A 19,043-nucleotide genomic window follows, 5' to 3' on the forward strand; every position below is an offset into this window, starting at 1 on the left:
CTTTATCCATTCATCCGATGATGGACACTTAGGTTGCTTCCATCTCCTGACTATTGTAAATAGAGCTGCAATGAACATTTTGGTACATGACTCTTTTTGAATTATGGTTTTCTCAGGGTATATGCCCAGTAGTGGGATTGCTGGGTCATATGGTAGTTCTATTTGTAGTTTTTTAAGGAACCTCCATACTGTTCTCCATAGTGGCTGTACCAATTCACATTCCCACCAGCAGTGCAAGAGTGTTCCCTTTTCTCCACACCCTCTCCAGCATTTATTGTTTGTAGATTTCTTGATGATGGCCATTCTGACTGGTGTGAGATGATATCTCATTGTAGTTTTGATTTGCATTTCTCTAATGATTAATGATGTTGAGCATTCTTTCATGTGTTTGTTGGCAATCTGTATATCTTCTTTGGAGAAATGTCTATTTAGGTCTTCTGCCCATTTTTGGATTGGGTTGTTTGTATTTTGTTATTGAGCTGCATAATTTGCTTCTATGTTTTGGAGATAATCCTTTGTCAGTTGCTTCATTTGCAACTGTTTTCTCCAATCTGTCTTTGGTCGTGTTTATGGTTTCCTTTGCTGTGCAAAAGCTTTGAAGTTTCATTAGGTCCCATTTGTTTATTTTTGTTTTTATTTCCATTTCTCTAGGAGGTGGGTCAGAAAGGATCTTGCTGTGATATATGTCATAGAGTGTTCTGCCTATGTTTTCCTCTAAGAGTTTGATAATTTCTGACCTTACATTTAGGTCTTTAATCCATTTTGAGTTTATTTTTGTGTGTGGGGTTAGGGAGTGTTCTAATCTCATACTCTTACATGTACCTGTCCAGTTCTCCCAGCACCACTTATTGAAGAGGCTCTCCTTTCTCCACTGTACATTCCTGCCTCCTTTATCAAAGATAAGGTGACCATATGTGCATGGATTTATCTCTGGGCTTTCTATCCTGTTCCATTGATCTATCTTTCTGTTTTTGTGCCAGGACCATACTGTCCTGATTACTGTAGCTTTGTAGTGTAGTCTAAAGTCAGGGAGCCTGATTCCTCCAGCTCCGTTTTTCGTTCTCAAGATTGCTTTGGCTATTCGGGGTCTTTTGTGTTTCCATACAAATTGTGAAATTTTTCGTTCTAGTTCTGTGAAAAATGCCAGTGATAGTTTGATAGGGATTGCATTGAATCTGTAGGTTGCTTTGGGTATTAGAGTCATTTTCACAGTGTTTATTCTTCCGATCCAAGAACATGGTATATCTCTCCATCTATTTGTATCATCTTTAATTTCTTTCATCAGTGTCTTATAATTTTCTGCATTCAGGTCTTTTGTGTCCTTAGGTAGGTTTATTCCTAGATATTTTATTCTTTTTGTTGCAGTGGCAAATGGGAGTGTTTTCTTAATTTCACTTTCAGATTTTTCATCATTAGTGTGTAGGAATGCCAGAGATTTCTGTGCGTTAATTATGTATCCTGCTACTTTACCAAGTTCATTAACTAGCTCTAGTAGTTTTCTGGTAGCATCTGCGAACAGTGACAGCTTTACTTCTTCTTTTCTGATTCAGATTCCTTTTATTTCCTTTTCTTCTCTGATTGCTGTGGCTAAAACTTCCAAAACTATGTTGAATAAGAGTGGTGAGAGTGGCCAATCTTGTCTTGCTCCTGATCTTAGTGGAAATGCTTTCGGTTTTTCATTATTGAGGATGATGTTGGCTGTGGGTTTGTCATATATGGCCTTTATTATGTTGAGGAAAGTTCCCTCTATGCCTACTTTCTGCAGGGTTTTTATCATAAATGGGTGTTGAATTTTGTCGAAAGCTTTCTCTGCATCTGTTGAGATGACCATATGGTTTTTCTCCTTCAGTTTGTTAATATGGTGTATCACATTGATTGATTTGCTTATATGGAAGAATCCTTGCATTCCTGAAATAAACCCCACTTGATCATGGTGTATGATCCTTTTAATGTGTTGTTGGATTCTGTTTGCTAGTATTTTGTTGAGGAGTTTTGTATCTGTGTTCATCAGTGATATTGGCCTGTAGTTTTCTTTTTTGTGACATCCTTGTCTGGTTTTGGTATCAGGGTGATGGTGGCCTCGTAGAATGAGTTTGGGAGTGTTCCTCCCTCTGCTATATTTTGGAAGAGTTTGAGAAGGATAGGTGTTAGCTCTTCTCTAAATGTTTGACAGAATTCGCCTGTGAAGCCGTCTGGTCTTGGGGTTTTGTTTGTTGGAAGATTTTTAATCGCAGTTTCAGTTTCAGTGCTTGTGATTGGTTTGTTCATATTTTCTATTTCTTCCTGATTCAGTCTTGGCAGGTTGTGCATTTCTGAGAATTTGTCCATTTCTTCCAGGTTGTCCATTTTATTGAGATAGAGTTGCTTGTAGTAATCTCTCATGATCGGTTGTATTTCTGCAGTGTCAGTTTTTACTTCTCCTTTTTCATTTCTAATTCTATTGATTTGAGTCTTCTCCCTTTTTTTCTTGATGAGTCTGGATAATGGTTTATCAATTTTGTTTATCTTCTCAAAGAACCAGCTTTTAGTTTTATTGATCTTTGCTATCATTTCCTTCATTTCTTTTTCATTTATTTCTGATCTGATCTTTATGATTTCTTTCCTTCTGCTAATTTTGGGGTTTTTTTGTTCTTCTTCCTCTAATTGCTTTAGGTGCACGGTTAGGTGGTTTATTCGAGATATTTCCTGTTGCTTAAGGTAGGATTGTATTGCTATAAACTTCCCTCTTAGAACTGCTTTTGCTGCATCCCATAGGTTTTGGGTCGTCATGTCTCCATTGTCATTTGTTCCTAGGTATTTTTTGATTTCCTCTTTGATTTCTTCAGTGATCTCATAGTTATTCAGTAGTGTATTGTTTACCCTCCATGTGTTAATATCTTTTACATTTTTTTCCTGTAATTTATATCTAGTCTCATAGCATTGTGGTTGGAAAAGATACTTGATACAATTTCAATTTTCTTAAATTTACCAAGGCTTGATTTGTGACCCAAGATATGATCTATCCTGGAGAATGTTCTTTGAGCACTTGAAAAAAATGGGTATTCTGTTGTGTTTGGATGGAATGTCCTATAATTATCAATTAAGTCTGTCTTGTTTAATGTATCATTTAAAGCTTGTGTTTCCTTATTTATTTTCATTTTGGATGAGCTGTCCATTGGTGAAAGTGGGGTGTTAAAGTCCCCTACTATGAATGTGTTGCTGTCGATTTCCCCTTTTATGGCTGTTAGTATTTGCCTTATGTATAGAGGTGCTCCTATGTTGGGTACATAAATATTTACAATTGTTATATCTTCTTCTTGGATCGATCCCTTGATCATTATGTATTGTCCTTCTTTGTCTCTTCTAATAGTCTTTATTTTAAAGTCTATGTTGTCTGATATGAGAATTGCTACTCCAGCTTTCTTTTGGTTTCCATTTGCATGGAATATCTTTTTCCATTCCCTCACTTTCAGTCTGCTATGTGTCCCTAGGTCTGAAGTGGGTCTCTTGTAGACAGCATATATATGGGTCTTTTTTTTGTATCCATTCAGCCAGTCTGTGTCTTTTGGTGTGAGCATTTAATCCATTTACATTTAAGGTAATTATTGATATGTATGTTCCTATTCCCATTTTCTTAATTGTTTTGGGTTTGTTATTGTAGGTCTTTTCCTTCTCTTGTGTTTCTTGCCTAGAGAAGTTCCTTTAGCATTTGTTGTAAAGCTGGTTTGGTGGTGCTGAACTCTCTCAGCTTTTGCTTGTCTGTAAAGGTTTTAATTTCTCCATCAAATCTGAATGAGATCCTTGCTGGGTAGAGTAATCTTGGTTGTAGGTTTTCCTCCTTCATCACTTTAAATATGTCCTGCCAGTCCCTTCTGGCTTGCAGAGTTTCTGCTGAAAGATCAGCTGTTAACTTTATGGGGATTCCCTTGTGTGTTATTTGTTGTTTTTCCCTTGCTGCTTTTAATGTTTTCTTTGTATTTAATTTTTGATAGTTTGATTAATATGTGTCTTGACGTGTTTCTCCTTGGATTTATCCTGTGGGACTCTCTGTGCTTCCTGTACTTGATTAACTGTTTCCTTTCCCATATTAGGGAAGTTTTCAACTATAATCTCTTCAAATATTTTCTCAGTCCCTTTCTTTTTCTCTTCTTCTTCTGGGACCCCTATAATTCGAATGTTGGTGCGTTTAATGTTGTCCCAGAGGTCTCTGAGGCTGTCCTCAGTTCTTTTCTTCCTTTTTTCTTTATTCTGCTCTGCAGTAGTTATTTCCACTATTTTATCTTCCAGGTCACTTATCCGTTCTTCTGCCTCAGTTATTCTGCTATTGATCCCTTTTAGAGTATTTTTAATTTCATTTATTGTGTTGTTCATCATTGCTTGTTTCTTCTTTAGTTCTTCTAGGTCCTTGGTAAATGTTTCTTGCATTTTCTCTATTCTATTTGCAAGATTTTGGATCATCTTTACTGTCCTTATTCTGAATTCTTTTTCAGGTAGACTGCCTATTTCCTCTTCATTTGTTAGGTCTGGTGGGTTTTTATCTTGCTCCTTCTTCTGCTGTGTGTTTTTCTGTCTCTTCATTTTGCTTATCTTACTGTGTTTGGGGTCTCCTTTTTGCAGGCTGCAGGTTCTTTGTTCCCGTTGTTTTTGGTGTCTTCCCCCAGTGGGTAAGGTTGGTTCAGTGGGTTGTGTAGGCTTCCTGGTGGAGGGCACTAGTGCCTGTGTTCTTGTGGATGAGGCTGGATCTTGTCTTCCTGTGGGCAGGTCCACGTCTTGTGGTGTTTTGGGGGGTGTCTGTGGCCTTATTACGATTTTCGGCAGCCTCTCTGCTAATGGGTGGGGTTGTGTTCCTGTCTTACTAGTTGTTTGGCATAGGGTGTCCAGAACTGTAGCTTGCTGGTCATTGAGTGAAGCAGTTTTTGATGAGATACTTAGGTTAGGCTAAATTCTGTTTTTTTTTTTTTTTAATAATTCTTAGCTTTTCAAGTCGCTGAAAACCCCTTTTACGGTGACCTTACATTTTTGTTTTCTCTTAAAGTTCTTCAAATACATTATTTATAGATTCATAAACACTATGTTTGTAACTCTTTTTCTCATCTTTAAAATTAGGATATTAATAGTACTTATCTCATAGAATTGCTGTAAACATTAGATGAGATAATGAAGGCAAGACACAACATATTGTCTTCAATGTAGTGAATATTGTATAGATAAAAGCTACTGTCCAATTATTACTTATAATACTTTCAAAGCTTCCATTTGTTTTTTGAAGAGCTATACCATACTTGAACCATATCGAACTTATTTTTAATATATATTTATATACATAATTTTATTTAATGTTTATATATGTATATATATCACAACTGCTTGGTACATGAATAAATTCATCAGCCTCATCCTAAACCTACAGAAAGTCTTTCCCTCTATTCAAAGAACTAACAGGCAAAAAAAAAAAAAGCCTTTTTAAGGGGTCTGAAACCACATTTTTATTTTAGAAGATATTTATCTATAAATAATATGGAATAACTGAATCCATTTTAATAAGCCCTAAATAAATGCTAATCTAAAACTTTCTTCTTGAAGAAGAAAGAGGAAAGAGAAATATACAATCCATACCCAAGGAATTATCAATGGCCTTAATGTAGAAGAATTAAATTAAAACACACACATTAACACACAAATTTTATCTTTTGTTAGAAATGTATATTTACTCATTTGATCCCTTTTTGAGTAGAGCCAGACAATTTATGTATCTTTACCTAAAATTGGTTAATAGGTTTGGCCTTCTTAAAAACATGCAGTGCACTCATTTCAGCTTTGGCTTCTTTGGTTTGGATACAGTGTGTGAATTTTTTGTGACGGTAAGCCAGTAGTTATTATGCATGGGGGACTCTGGTAGAAATGCAGTATTTTGTACTAATTGCTAACGGAAAGATCTGTAATATAAGCTGCATGATTTGCCCCTTACATGTGCCCAGCTGTAACAACCTGAATGTAGTATTGCATTTGCTAGTATTAGACACAAATTTATCCTGACACTTTTATAAGCAAAGCCTCAAAAACATTTAGTCATGTAAAATATAATCATAGTCTTGAAATATTTGCTTTTGCTCCCATGCATTTCAGGCAGAATCTCATTTTATAACCTTATCTCTATTGCTGAATAGGAGAATGGTTTGGAGAGGTTCCTTGGGGGTCTTGATTATAAGATAGGTGTCAATTTACACTGAGCAGTTACTGCACCCTTATCAAAGAACAATTGTTTACATAATGTGAATATTCCTTGTCTCTATACACTCTTCAGATCTTCCCTATCATAGTGAATTAAACGTGGTTTTAATTTGCATCCCATTTCCAGTGTTTGTTGCCAGACATTTCAGACTTTTTGAGGACAAATAAAAGTAGCTTGTGGTGTAAGTTAAATATTTTGTGTCAGGATAAAATAGCAAACCATTATGTAAAGGGCACACTTCCCCATGTGTTTATCTTATAACTGCATGAACTAGACTTGTACAGAAGCTTTGAAAAAAATCCCATGGCTGTCGAATTCATAAGTCTTTCTGACCCATTTGGACAGATGTTAGTGTATTACTTGGAGCATACTATAAAACTTACCTTTCATCTATGGAAATGTGCTTGTACTTTGTTCCCCCAAAAGCAGATACGGAGACCATAAGACATGGGATAATAATAGACCTTTGGACACAGAGACATAAAATGGAATTATGAGTCCTTGAAAGAGCAATTAAGTACATTTTCATTTCAACAACTGAAGATGAGGAACCAAAACAGATGGGCAGGAGGTAGAATAAATGGCAGAAAAATCCGTATCCATCATGCCTCTTGGCATCAGTTTAGCTCACCAATTTACTCTGTAGTGTATTACAGTAAATCAGATCTAGTTCTGCATTCCAGTCCCTGATTTCTGCTTGTCTCAAGTGAAAACTGAGAGTACTGAGAAAACATTTCCCTGAAAATTTCTGGAACCATCAGTAAGGAGCCTCTAGCCATACCATTATCAATGAGCTGACTCAATTCCTCTTAGAAATGGGTAGGTTATGAATTATAGATAAATTAGAGAAAGAGCTAGCAAAGTATTTCTGAAGCGTACACTACCCTAAAAAGCATAGTGAGATGTCATATTATCAAGTATCTTTCAAGATCTTGAAAGTGAAAAAAGAGCACAGTGCTTTGAATGGAACTTTTAAAGTAGTGATGAACTTGGATTCAGTGGGAAAGGGACCTTCACATTCTTCTTAACTTTTAATAAAATTAAGAACTGTTGTTAATACTTTTTAACCTATGAATTGCAACTTGAAGTCTCTAAGCTGAATTCACATTCTAAATCACACATGCGAAAATTGACAAAGTTTATCAGTTATCTATTGCTACTACTCCAAAATTTAATAGTTGTTGAGAATATACAGCAACTATATATATCCTCACTATTCTGTAGGTTGGCAATTTGAACAGGGTCCCCTTGGATACTTCTTTTGTTATCATGCGGTGGTGTGGGTTCCTAGATGGCCTTATTCACATGGTAGGACCTCAGTTAGAATGTTGGATCTGCCTCTCTGTTGCTCATGTTGCCTCTCTTCCTCAAGAAGGCTAGCCTGGGATTTTTCACAAGGCAGCAGGATTCCAGAAGTGTGGAAGCAGAAACTGCGAAACTCCTTGAAGCTAAGGCTCAGTGTCCCTCTGAAGCATTCTGATGGTCAGAGTTTGTCATAAAGCCAACCCCGATTCAAAGGGGGATGTGCGGGGGAATAGACTCCACCTCTTAACGGGAGGAGCGGCAAAGAAATGGTGAACACTTTTAACCCTTCATCCTCCCCAGAAATGAGCATCATCTTTATCTGGCCAGTAACCCAACTGTGTCATTTCTTTTATTAATGTTTTGTATATCTTTTCTTCCCCTCCATTCCTCCATTCCAATACCATTCCAATTCCTGTGTCAATATTACCTCATGCAGGTATCATAGCAATCATCTCCTTGACATGAGTCAGTTTCTGCCTCTCCAATCACAAGACAGTTTTCCCTCTCTGGCCATTTTTATACTATGTTTTATAGTTTTATAACTATAAAAACTATAGTTTTTATACTATTCTGTTCTTCACATATCTGTGTGATTCTTCATTTCGTATCATGTATAGTGTTCTCACATTCAGACATTTCCTATTTGGCCAATATTTTTATCTCTATTTCTCTGTCTCTTTCTCTCCCTCTCTCTATTCTTCTCTCAGTCCTCTCCTTGTAACTCCCTGATCTTCTCCAAAATATTTTTTGCTCTCCTTTCACAAAGATAGTAGTAAGCAAATATTTATTGATTATTTACTATGTGCAAGACACTTTCTTAGGCACTGTGACCAAAGTTGATTAAGGTCCCTCTCTGAGGAGAGAGAAACAATATATAAACACATAAAATGAAAAGATAGCCTATACGTGCATGAGTGTTAAGATAAAAAGACAAAGGGAATACAGTAGTGGTTGGTGGGGACAGTAATTTCATAGTCATCAGGGCCTTCTCCTCCGAGGAAGTAACACTTGAGCACTTGACCTAGATCTCCAGGAGTCACATGGGTGAAGATGAAGAAAGAAGTGTTCTCGGCAGAGGAGACAGCAAGTAAAATGACCTCTTCCAAATCCTTGCTCCCTTTAGGATAGAGCATCCCTAAAGTTTGTTATCTGGCCCAATGGTTCTAAACTCTGGCTATATGATAGGATCATCTGGAATCTCTTAAATATACTGTTGCCTGGGCCTCACCACAGACCCATCAAATCAGATTCTCTGGAGGTGGGTAGGGGAAACACCTAGATACCTGTATTTTGTAAATCGCCATGATTTGTATGCAGCCAAGATGGAGAACCACTGACCTACAGTAGTGCTTTTCAAACATTAACATGCATAGGTCACATGGGAATCTTTCTAAAACACAGATTCTGTTTCACTAGATCTAGGATAGAGCCCAAGATTATGTATTTCTAACAAGCTTCCAGGTCATGCCATTGCTGTTGATCTAGTAGTTATTCAAAGTGTGGTGCTCAGACCAGAGTGTTAGTGTTCACCTGGGAGTTTGTTGGAAAAGCACGTGATCAGTCAGAGAATCAGAAACCAGGTGATTCGATCACCTCTTGAATCAGAACTGCTAGGGGTATGGCCCAGCCTCCTGTGATTTAAGAAAGCCCTCAGATGATTCTGAAACCCACTCAAGTGTGAGAATCAGACAGGGTCTTGGTGTTTAGACATAGTCAATTTGGTACCTAATTGTGTTCCAGGTTGTGTTTTCTACAATTACTTCATGTCAAGAGGTCTGTTGAAGCTTCTCAAGCACTTGCATTGAACTGAGGGTTTGAAGCCACAGCATTCTTTTCCTTTTACTTAGTTTCCATGCAGAGCAAATTCTCTTTCGTTCTGGCTAGAAGAGGAAGAGATCCAGCTCTAGTTTCAGATTCCACCTCCAGCTCCCAAAGCCTCTTTGTTCGCTCAGCTTGCAAGGCATCAGGAGCTTACAGCGCCCCTGCAGGTGACACTCAACACTTACGGGTGTCACCTGCAAGGAGCTGATTTATTAAAAGCCCTGCTGGGGCAGTTTAATCCCTGTGAAGGGATATTGTAACTCACCTCTAACTGCTGTCCCATCACAGAATCACTCTCTGTACTACTTCTCTGTGTTTACAAGCTTCAGTTAATGGTTTTCTCTCCATTAGGCAGCTCAGGGGAGTCCTGTTTAGAGAACTAATTGAATTCTTGCCAGTTTGGGGCATGATCCAAAGCTGCTCCAGGTCTCAGTATTTTTCATGTTATATATTTTCCTCTCTTCTAACACGTGTATAGTTTTTATACCTCTATCTGCAGAACGTAAGCTAGAAATTGTAACTGTATGCACGAACGCATATCATAAATGTGGTAGCACGTGCTTCTTGGCATGGAGAGCTACATCTCATTACTCTGATGCAAAGAGTGAAAAAAAAAAATTTGAACTAAAAATCCAAACTGAATAGGTATATTTTATAAAGCCTCCAAAAGAATCAATGTCTTTTAATTTTAGAAATTTTACTATTTATGAGATTCAAGTGATAATGGTGAAGAAACCATTGTTTCTCTCCACCACCCTACTACCGTCCAACCACCACTAAATTTGAATAGTCCCCCTTTCTAATCATTGAAAAAATGTAGGTAGAACACTAGCACTCTTGGCTACTTCAAGAATAAAGTTTTCCTGGCTTTTGGCAATTATTTATCCACAAAACAGGATTAGGTTAGTCATCAAAGTAGGAATTTGTGGGACTGCATCTAATCATGAGTGATAATGTGCTGAATAGTTAAAGAGGTAGAGTTGGCAAATGCATAAGTAAGTGAACGAGTAAGTAATAAATAAATACATTTCATCATGACAAAAAAATTGTCAAAAGAAGAGTTCTTTTGACTTTTAAAAATACTCTTCTCAATAGATGTCAAGCTAAAGAGTCATACAGTTTTTGAATATGTAATACCTGAAGCACGTAGAGACCTAATTGCTATAGACACTCCACATTGCAATCTAATGGGGCAATGTATACATTTTTAGATTCCAAAGCATATTTTATTGCCAATTACAGATTTCCTCTAGATTGTTCATGTGCGACTCTCTGGGGCATTTATAATGTTATAGTCCATGTTTTACCTCTCCTTTAGTACTTAGGCAGTACACTCATTTACCCTCAAAATCCATTTGTTCGTCCTCTTTGGTTTCTCAGTTTATATCATCATCCCTATTTCAGGTTCTGGGCAACAGGAATGTCTGCTCTTTTGTTGTTCTTTTCATCTTTTATCAACCGTCATCCATTCGAAAGCATTAATTATCTGAGATGAGAAACATCATCTTTCACAGGATAATACTTAGGCCATAAAACATTTCATAGCTGAACTCTTTGCACATCTGCCTGGGATGCTTAGCAGAAGTCAATATTCTTTGCTGTTTCCCTTTCACAGTTTGTGGAGATGAATGCACCGGCCTTCTTCTCGGTGACTTGGCTCGCCTGGAACAGATGGCCACAAGCATCAACCTCACTGGCCCACTGCCTGCTCCTTATAAAATTCTGTATGGTCTTGAAAATATGACTCAGGAACTCAAGGTAGGTTGGAGCAGTAACAGCAAGAGCCAGGGTAAAAATGACAGAAGCTTCCAAAGGGGTAATTGCCGTAATTGGTAAATGCTCTTCCCTTTGTCCCAAATCAAGGCAGGCAGCCGTTAGGGAAATTCAAAGACTTTCTAAACCAGTGTTTTTCAAACTTGAGAACTATAATTTACTGATTGCTCTTATGGAAAAAGAGGCTCATGTACCCCCAGTGTTTGGCCTAAATCAATTTTATTATGTTCCTTAAATATGTGCAAACATAAAATCAGATATGAACTCCTTATACTTAATAGCTCTATAAAATCAAAACAAATTAATCTTTACAAAAGCCTAAAGAACCAATAAAATTCAAATTAAAAACATTAATATAAAATAACAGATGATTTTTGCTGAAAGCAAATTGCTACTTGCAACAAGAATATCACACTGACTACTTCCACATAGGTTCTTTCATCAGCATGTGACATGTGGTAACTCGGTTCTCCTACCTTTCCACAATTTGAACTAGAGAACCCTTTGTGAGGGGTCCTGAGATGACATTTAGCATCACTTGACAAGTGATTTATGTGCTCAATCTGCCATATGATCAAGCAGGCATGCAAATGTAGGTGCTAAGATCAAGTGCGTCTCTCAGGTGCCCAGCCTGGGTTCCAGAAATGCTTACATTAACATTTAAGTTTACTGTCAAAATGAAAGCACAAGGTGAAAATTTTGTACTAGAGAATGAGGAGACTTTTGAAAGTACTTCAACAAGAAGTAATTTTGTTGTAAGAGAAACACTATTCTAAGACATCCTTAAAGCTTTCAGTAGTTAATGGGATAAAGAGGAAATGTTAAGGAAATTGAAGTTGTTTCACCTGAATAAAAAAAAAGATGAAAAGTGACTCCTTATACGCTATCAGTCAATTACTGGATATTTATTAAGAAACTCTGGAAAGCCCCAATAGTGCACTTGGTTCCCCAGGGGTTTCATGACCCCTATAATGCAGTCACTACCCTTAGGAAGCGTAGAGTCTATGTGGTTTAAAAATAGTTAAACAATTAGCAAAAATACATAATTACTACGTGCTTTATAGACATTTGACATACAATAGAGTTCAAAGACTGGAGAAATAGATAAGATCCAGAGTAACCAGGGAATACATCATTAATGAAAGTGTAATTTGTGTTAGAACTTGAAGGATAGAAACAATTTCAATAGGCAGAGAATTATTGGTGAAGACTGGAGGAAGAAACCTAAGATTTATTCACTAGGCACTGGCGGACATTCTTCTAGGGAATATATTCTTTAATTTAGACCACAGCCTTCAAAGTAAGTATTGTTATCCTTATTTACCAGAAGAAGAAACCAATCATAATGATAGCAAGAATAGCATTTATTGATGAGTATCTCTGTGCTAGACGATTGACTAAAGTCTTCTGTGAATTATCATGCATAGATTTTACAGAAACTCCAAGAAGTAGGAAAGGAGTACTGTATTAGCTATGTTTGTCTCAGATAGCCGGGTAGGGACACTGAGGCACAGAGACAAGGTCACATGGCTACTAGGTACAGAGCTGGGACGTGGAAGGAGGTAGTTTAACTTTAGGGCCTGTGAGAATGAAACTACCTTCACACAGCTCAGAGAGAGAAGGGCTCAGTCCACCAGCAGCAAGGTCTCCTTGACCCCCAGCCCATCCTTACATACTCTTGCCACTGAATCTAGGAGAGCCACGTGCGCAGAGGCAGAGGTGTGGATGAGCGAGGCCTGTCCAGCAGACATTAGAAGTCAGGCCTGCTAGTGAAAGATAAGGCTGGAGACCTCAGTGGGGCTGGGTGATATGAAGGACAATCATGAAAGCCAGGCAGAGGAATCCGAGTTCACTTTGTAGGCCCAGCATTCAGGAGTGCAAAGAGTTCTAATAAAGAAAATGCTGACCAGTTATCATGTATGGAAGGAATACAAAGAAAGAAAATTAAACTAGAGAAGCAAATACTTCAGTAGGACGTAAAATAATTTTAAAGTAATAACTTAAGCAGTGGATGAAGTACTGAAGGGCCCTCTGAAAGAGGTTCCAATCTGTGGACATCAACCAAGCCTGGGGTTCAGTCACCTATTTCCTTATGGCTGGGTATTGGTCAGAATGACCTTGATTTTCCTTAAATTCCAGTCTTTCTTGATTCTGTTTGTGTTCTTCTTCCATAACTTGTTTAATATCTGGATATTTGGAACCCCACTTTGATATTCTAAATCCTTAAGCAAGTCATGTGCCCTCTTTGTTCAGTTCCTTTAACTGTGTCAGTGCTCCCTGGGTTCCAGCCAGAGATGACCAGAAACACACATGTGATAGAACGAAGTTGGGTTTACTAACTTGTTGCAACAAGGGGCACTACACAGTGTGGGGAATTGGGGCTGTCTCAATAACAGGGCATTAGGAATCACTTAGAGTATTGGGGGTTTGTGCTAGGGAATTTGGGGGCAGATTCAAGGAAGCAGGAGTTTGTGTTGGACTGGGTACTATTAGGCAGTGGGAATAATTCCATAATTAAGTATTCTAATGAATCTTATCTAGAAGGAGGGAAGAAAAGGGAGGCTAAAGCTACAGTTAATAAGGAGGCAGTGGTCACTCATATTAGCCAGAAAATGGGATTTGAGGTACTTTTGTGGTCTGCACAGAGACCATGATTTCGTCTGCATTTAGATAAGATTATGGAGTGGTCTCATCTTTTGTTTCATTCATAACTCTCACAGAGTGATGCTGTCTACTGTTAGTGTTTGGTGAGATTGATTATGTTTAATAGGAGAGGAAAATGGCCCATCTGTGAGTGCCAGGGCAGCTCCTACAACATTGATGCCATGCAGTTCGTTAGTGTCTGGCCAGGTCCTTCTGTCAGGGCTCCTGTCCTCAAAGAAAGAGGTAATAAACCTGTAAACTGTATCTCTGTTGATTAGAATGGGAGCCTTAAAGACTCAGACAAGGTTCATCTTGACTCTACCCCTTACTGGCTGTGCAATCTTGTATAAATTTTTAAGTCTCTTTAAGCCACAGTTTTCTATATACAAAATGAAATAGCATTTATCTCATAGAACTGTTGTAAGAGCTCAATGAAAAACAAAACAAAACGAAAAGACCTGGAACATAGTAATGTCTCAATAAATTGCAGCAGTTTGTAGTATTTGCCAGATTATTCTGCATGGTGCTTTGTAAGTGTCCAGCTGAAATAGTTTCTTTCTCTCTTCTCTGAAGGTGAGAAGGCTAAGTTCTTTGTATATAAAGAAAAAATGTGTTCTGTTAAATGTTCAACCCATGATCGCTGCAAGACCATTTACTCTAAAACATATGGAATGAAATCTTTTTCAGCATTTGCTCTCACCTCAGCGGGCCCCAGAGAGGCTCATTCAGTTGGCAGAAGGCAATCTGAACACACTGGTGACAGAAATGAATGAACTTCTGACCAGGGTAAGTTGGCAAAATCATGCTTCTTCTTAAAGCAGATAGATTATGTGTAATTAAGGAAAATTACTTCAAATTTCTGAAATGCAAATCTTGTTCTTCCTAAATCCCAATTTGGTGCATGAAATAGATGTATTTTTGACTTGCTACTTCTGCCACAGATAAAATCTGAGAACCCAGTAGCACAAGAAAAGATTGGGATACATACTTGGGAAGTGTCAAGGACAATGGCTAAAAATATCAGAATGACAGTATATTTTGAGTACTCTATCCAGTAGCTTCCATGGTAAAGTTTTTATTGATTCTGGATTCCCAAAGCCCTGGCTCTGATATGTAAGGAAAAAGAAAAACAAATGAAAATACTTGTAGTCTCTTTGGTCTCATCATAAGATTTTTGTGTTTGTATAGAAATACAGCCTAAATCATTATCCCCCCACAAAAGAGGAAATGTCCTTTATCATGAAAATCCAAAGCATTCAAGACACTTTTTAGAGTCATAATGTAAAGTCCATGTTGCGTTTATCAGACTTTTTAAGATATTGGGAGTTTTTAATTTTCAAAACTGCAAGAGGGTTAAGGTTCTTTTCCCTGATACAGAATGAAGAAAACAGCATAAAGTCTGCCATCTTGTGGCCAGAAAAATGCATGAACTGGAAAACTGGCCTGGAATTTAGGGATCCAGTTTGATTATCAAAGAACTTTAAATGACAAAAAATATTGGAGCTAGAAGGTTCTTACAGATTATCTAGTCCATTTTTTAAAGAAGAAATCCCTCAGGCCATGATAGTGAAATGAATTAGCAATGGCCGCGTACTTCACCAAATTCAAGGACCTAAGTAGGACCCAGATTCCAGATTCCCACTGACCCAGTACTATTTCCACCTTAGCTGCTGCTGGCTTAGGAGAATTTCCACAGGGAAATCAAATGGGATTCTGAGCACGTGATGCTAAACAATGGCCCTAATGTTACAAATAGCGTACTAAACACATTTTCAGAATCTCCTACCAGCAATGTGGAATGTACAAATACAGAACAGAGTTTCTTGCCAAATGTAGTTAGATATTAATCTGATTAATGAGTTCAAATTATCTCATATCAATTCAATAATTAACAATTTTGTATTGGTTATGTGAATACTAAATAAGAATTTTTAAACAGATCATGCCAAAGTAATCTCAATTCAACAGCACATATGAATGTTCACCACATACAAAGCCCAAGTGCTAAGTGTTGGCAGATGAAAGATAAAAATGAGGCTCAGTCTGTCTTCAAGGAGGTTGCAATCTCGAGTGTGTGTGTGTGTGTATGTGTGTGTGTGTGTGTGTGTGTGTGTGTGTGTGTGTATAAGTATTTAGGTATGTGGAGGGTAATATGGGACAAGTGCAAGTAAATATGTAACACAGCATGAAATAAAATAAAGGAATGTACTTGAGAAATACACACAAATGGATTAATTTAATATTAATTTAATGTTAAGGGTAACTAGGGAAAATTCCATGGAACAGAGGCCTTTCATTCATTCATTCATTTAATTAATCCTTACTAAAGGTCAAATATATTCTAGACACTATAACAGAATGACAGACACTGGGAAAGAGGTATAAGCAAAACTGACACTGTTGTTGCTCTCACTGAGCTGATTACAGCCAAATGATCTGAGCTTTTAATATTGTTATTATTATTACCTTATAACTTCTTAACCGGCATCCTTTCATCTTTCCAGCAGACTCTCACATACTGAATTTTTTTAAATGGACTTTGTATTTTTGAGAAGTTTAAAGCCAAATTGATTGGAAAATACTGAAATTTCCCATATGCCCCCTGCCCCAAGACAAGCACAGCCTCCCGCATTATCAACATCCTCCACCAGAGTGATACGTTTGTTCCAATAGATGAATCTACACTGACGAATCATCATCACTCAAAGCCTATAGTTTACTTTTGGGTTCACTCTTGGTATTGTATATTCTATAGATTTTGACAAATGTTTAATGACATGTCTCCAGCTTTATAGTATCATTTCGAGTGGTTTCACTGCCCTAAAAGTCCTCCATGGTCTGCCTATTCACCTCTCCCTTTCCTTAACCCCTGGCAACCACTGATCTTTTTACTGTCTCTGTATATCATATAGCTGGAGTCATACAGTATGTAACCTTTTCAGATTGGCTTTTTTCACTTAGTAGTATACATTTATGTTTCCTCAATGTCTTTTGATGGCTTGACAGCTCATTTCTTTTTAGTGCTGAGTAGTATTCCATTTTCTGGATGTACCAAGTTTATTTATCCATTCACCTACTGAAGGACACCTTCGTTGCTTTTAAGCTTTGGCAATATGAATAAAGCTGCTATAAACATCCAAGTATATAAGTTTTCAATTCATTTGTGTGAAAACCAAAGAGTGCAATTGCTGGATCATATGGGAAGAGTGTGTTTAGTTTTGTAAGAAATCTCCAAACTGTCTTCCAAAGTGGCTGTACCATTTTGCATTCCCAGCAGCAATGAGTAAGAGTTCCTATTGCTCCAAATCCCCACCAGCATTTGGTGTTGTCAGTGTTCTGAATTTTGGCCATTCTAGTAGGTATGTAGTAATATCTCATTCTAGTTTTAATTTACAATTCCCTAGTGACATACTATGTTGAGATTTTTTTTTTTTTTGCGGTACGCGGGCCTCTCACTGTTGTGGCCTCTCCCGTTGTGGAGCACAGGCTCCGGACGCGCAGGCTCAGCAGCCATGGCTCACGGGCCCAGCCTCTCCGCGGCATGTGGGATCTTCCCAGACCAGGGCACAAACCCGTGTCCCCTGCATCGGCAGGCGAACTCTCAACCACTGCGCCACCAGGGAAGCCCTCCAATACTATTTTTTAATAAACTTTTTTATTTTAAAATAGCTTTAGATTTACAGAAAAGTTGTTGCAAAGATAGTACAGAGATTTCCCATATACTCCGTACCCACTTTCCCTACTAATATCTTGGTATGATCTATCTATCGCAACAAATGCACTAATATTGATTATTATTATTAACTAAAGACTCTGCTTTTTCTTCAGTTTTACTTAATGTCCTTGTATTGTTTCAGGATCCTATCCAGGATATTACATTAAGTCATCGTGTCTTCTTAGGCTATGGCTTCTAGAATGTGCCAGTTTCTTAGACTTTCCTTGTTCTTGATGATTTTGATAGTTTTGACAAGTTCATGTATTTTGTAGGATGTCCCTCAGTTGGGGTTTGCCTCATGTTTTTCTCATGATCAGAATAGACATATAGGTTTTTGTAGGGAAGACCGCAGAGATAAGGTATCATTTTATCACGTCATATTAAGAACCCGTGCAATCAATATGTCTTATTACTGTTGATGTTGATCTTGATCACCTGACTGAGGTAGCATTTGCCAGATTTCTCCACTGGAACATTACTCTTTTTCCGCCTTTCCACACTTCAATACCATTTTTATCTGACCATTCTTCAGATTTTGTAACATAGAAAGCCTAGAAATAAGACTTCTAAAAGTAAGTATCTCCTTGATAAAGTGAGGATGGGGAGGAAATAGAAATCTTTGCTTATTTATTAACCTTGTCCCCACCAGAAACAGGATTGTCATGGAGACCTTCAATATTCAAAATGATCAATTCTTTCTTTGCCTGTGGTCAATCAGCGTGATAATCAAAGGGTGTATTGATACACATGTAATCATAACTAGAGGACTATATGACATAAATATCCACTAATATTGGCTGAGACCCCCAGTACCTTTATCTCACAGCCATGAATGATTCAGCAGTTGGGCCCAGAGTATAAGTGCAGGGGCCATGACTTCCTATTATCCATGGCTACGTTAGAGGAGATAGTGCCTAAACTAGGAGTGCACATTAGAGTTACGTGGTGCCCAGTCTCACCCACAAAGGTTGTGATGTATTTGGTCTGAGGCACAGTATGAGCATTGGGAGTTTCAAGAGCTTCCAGATGATTCTGATGTCGGCTAAGATTGAAAACTATGGTGAGCCTAGAGGTACCCGGTTCTTCCAGTTCCCTTTCCTCTGGAAAGTGCTTTCACTGCTACAGCCAATCTTTTTGAGAATCCTTTTCTCTACTTTGTTAGCTGGCGAGTCATTTTATGACTAGCACATTCTTTATTTATTATTATTATTTTTTTTTTTGCGGTACGCGGGCCTCTCACTGTTTTGGCCTCTTCCGTTGCGGAGCAGAGGCTCCGGACGCACAGGCTCAGTGGCCATGGCTTACGGGCCCAGCTGCTCCGCGGCATGTGGGATCTTCCACGACTGGGGCACGAACCCGTGTCCCCTGCATCGGCAGGCGGACTCTCAACCACTGTGCCACCAGGGAAGCCCGACTAGTACATTCTTTATGTTTGTTAAAACATCTGGCGAGTCTGATCCTGCATAGCTGGTGTGAGCTGCCTTCTGTCCTGCAAGTGCTTGTATATTTTGTGCTTATCTTTTTCATGAAGCAATTTAGTTCTCTGATAGCCCTTGGTAAAGAGAATAATATTCC

At 38.0% G+C, this 19,043-nt stretch overlaps 1 protein-coding gene across 1 annotated transcript in view; it reads left to right on the plus strand.

Moving 5' to 3' along the window:
* Nucleotides 1-19,043, plus strand: part of LAMA2 (laminin subunit alpha 2) — a 606,143-nt gene that overhangs the window by 457,713 nt on the left and 129,387 nt on the right. Inside the window, exons 34-35 of the mRNA XM_060283517.2 lie at nt 10,953-11,095; nt 14,441-14,539. Of these exons, the coding sequence (XP_060139500.2) occupies nt 10,953-11,095; nt 14,441-14,539 (242 nt within the window). The remainder of the gene's footprint in view (nt 1-10,952; nt 11,096-14,440; nt 14,540-19,043) is intronic.

Source organism: Globicephala melas, chromosome 14 (assembly GCF_963455315.2).
Source record: "Globicephala melas chromosome 14, mGloMel1.2, whole genome shotgun sequence".
NCBI classification, from domain to species: domain Eukaryota; kingdom Metazoa; phylum Chordata; class Mammalia; order Artiodactyla; family Delphinidae; genus Globicephala; species Globicephala melas.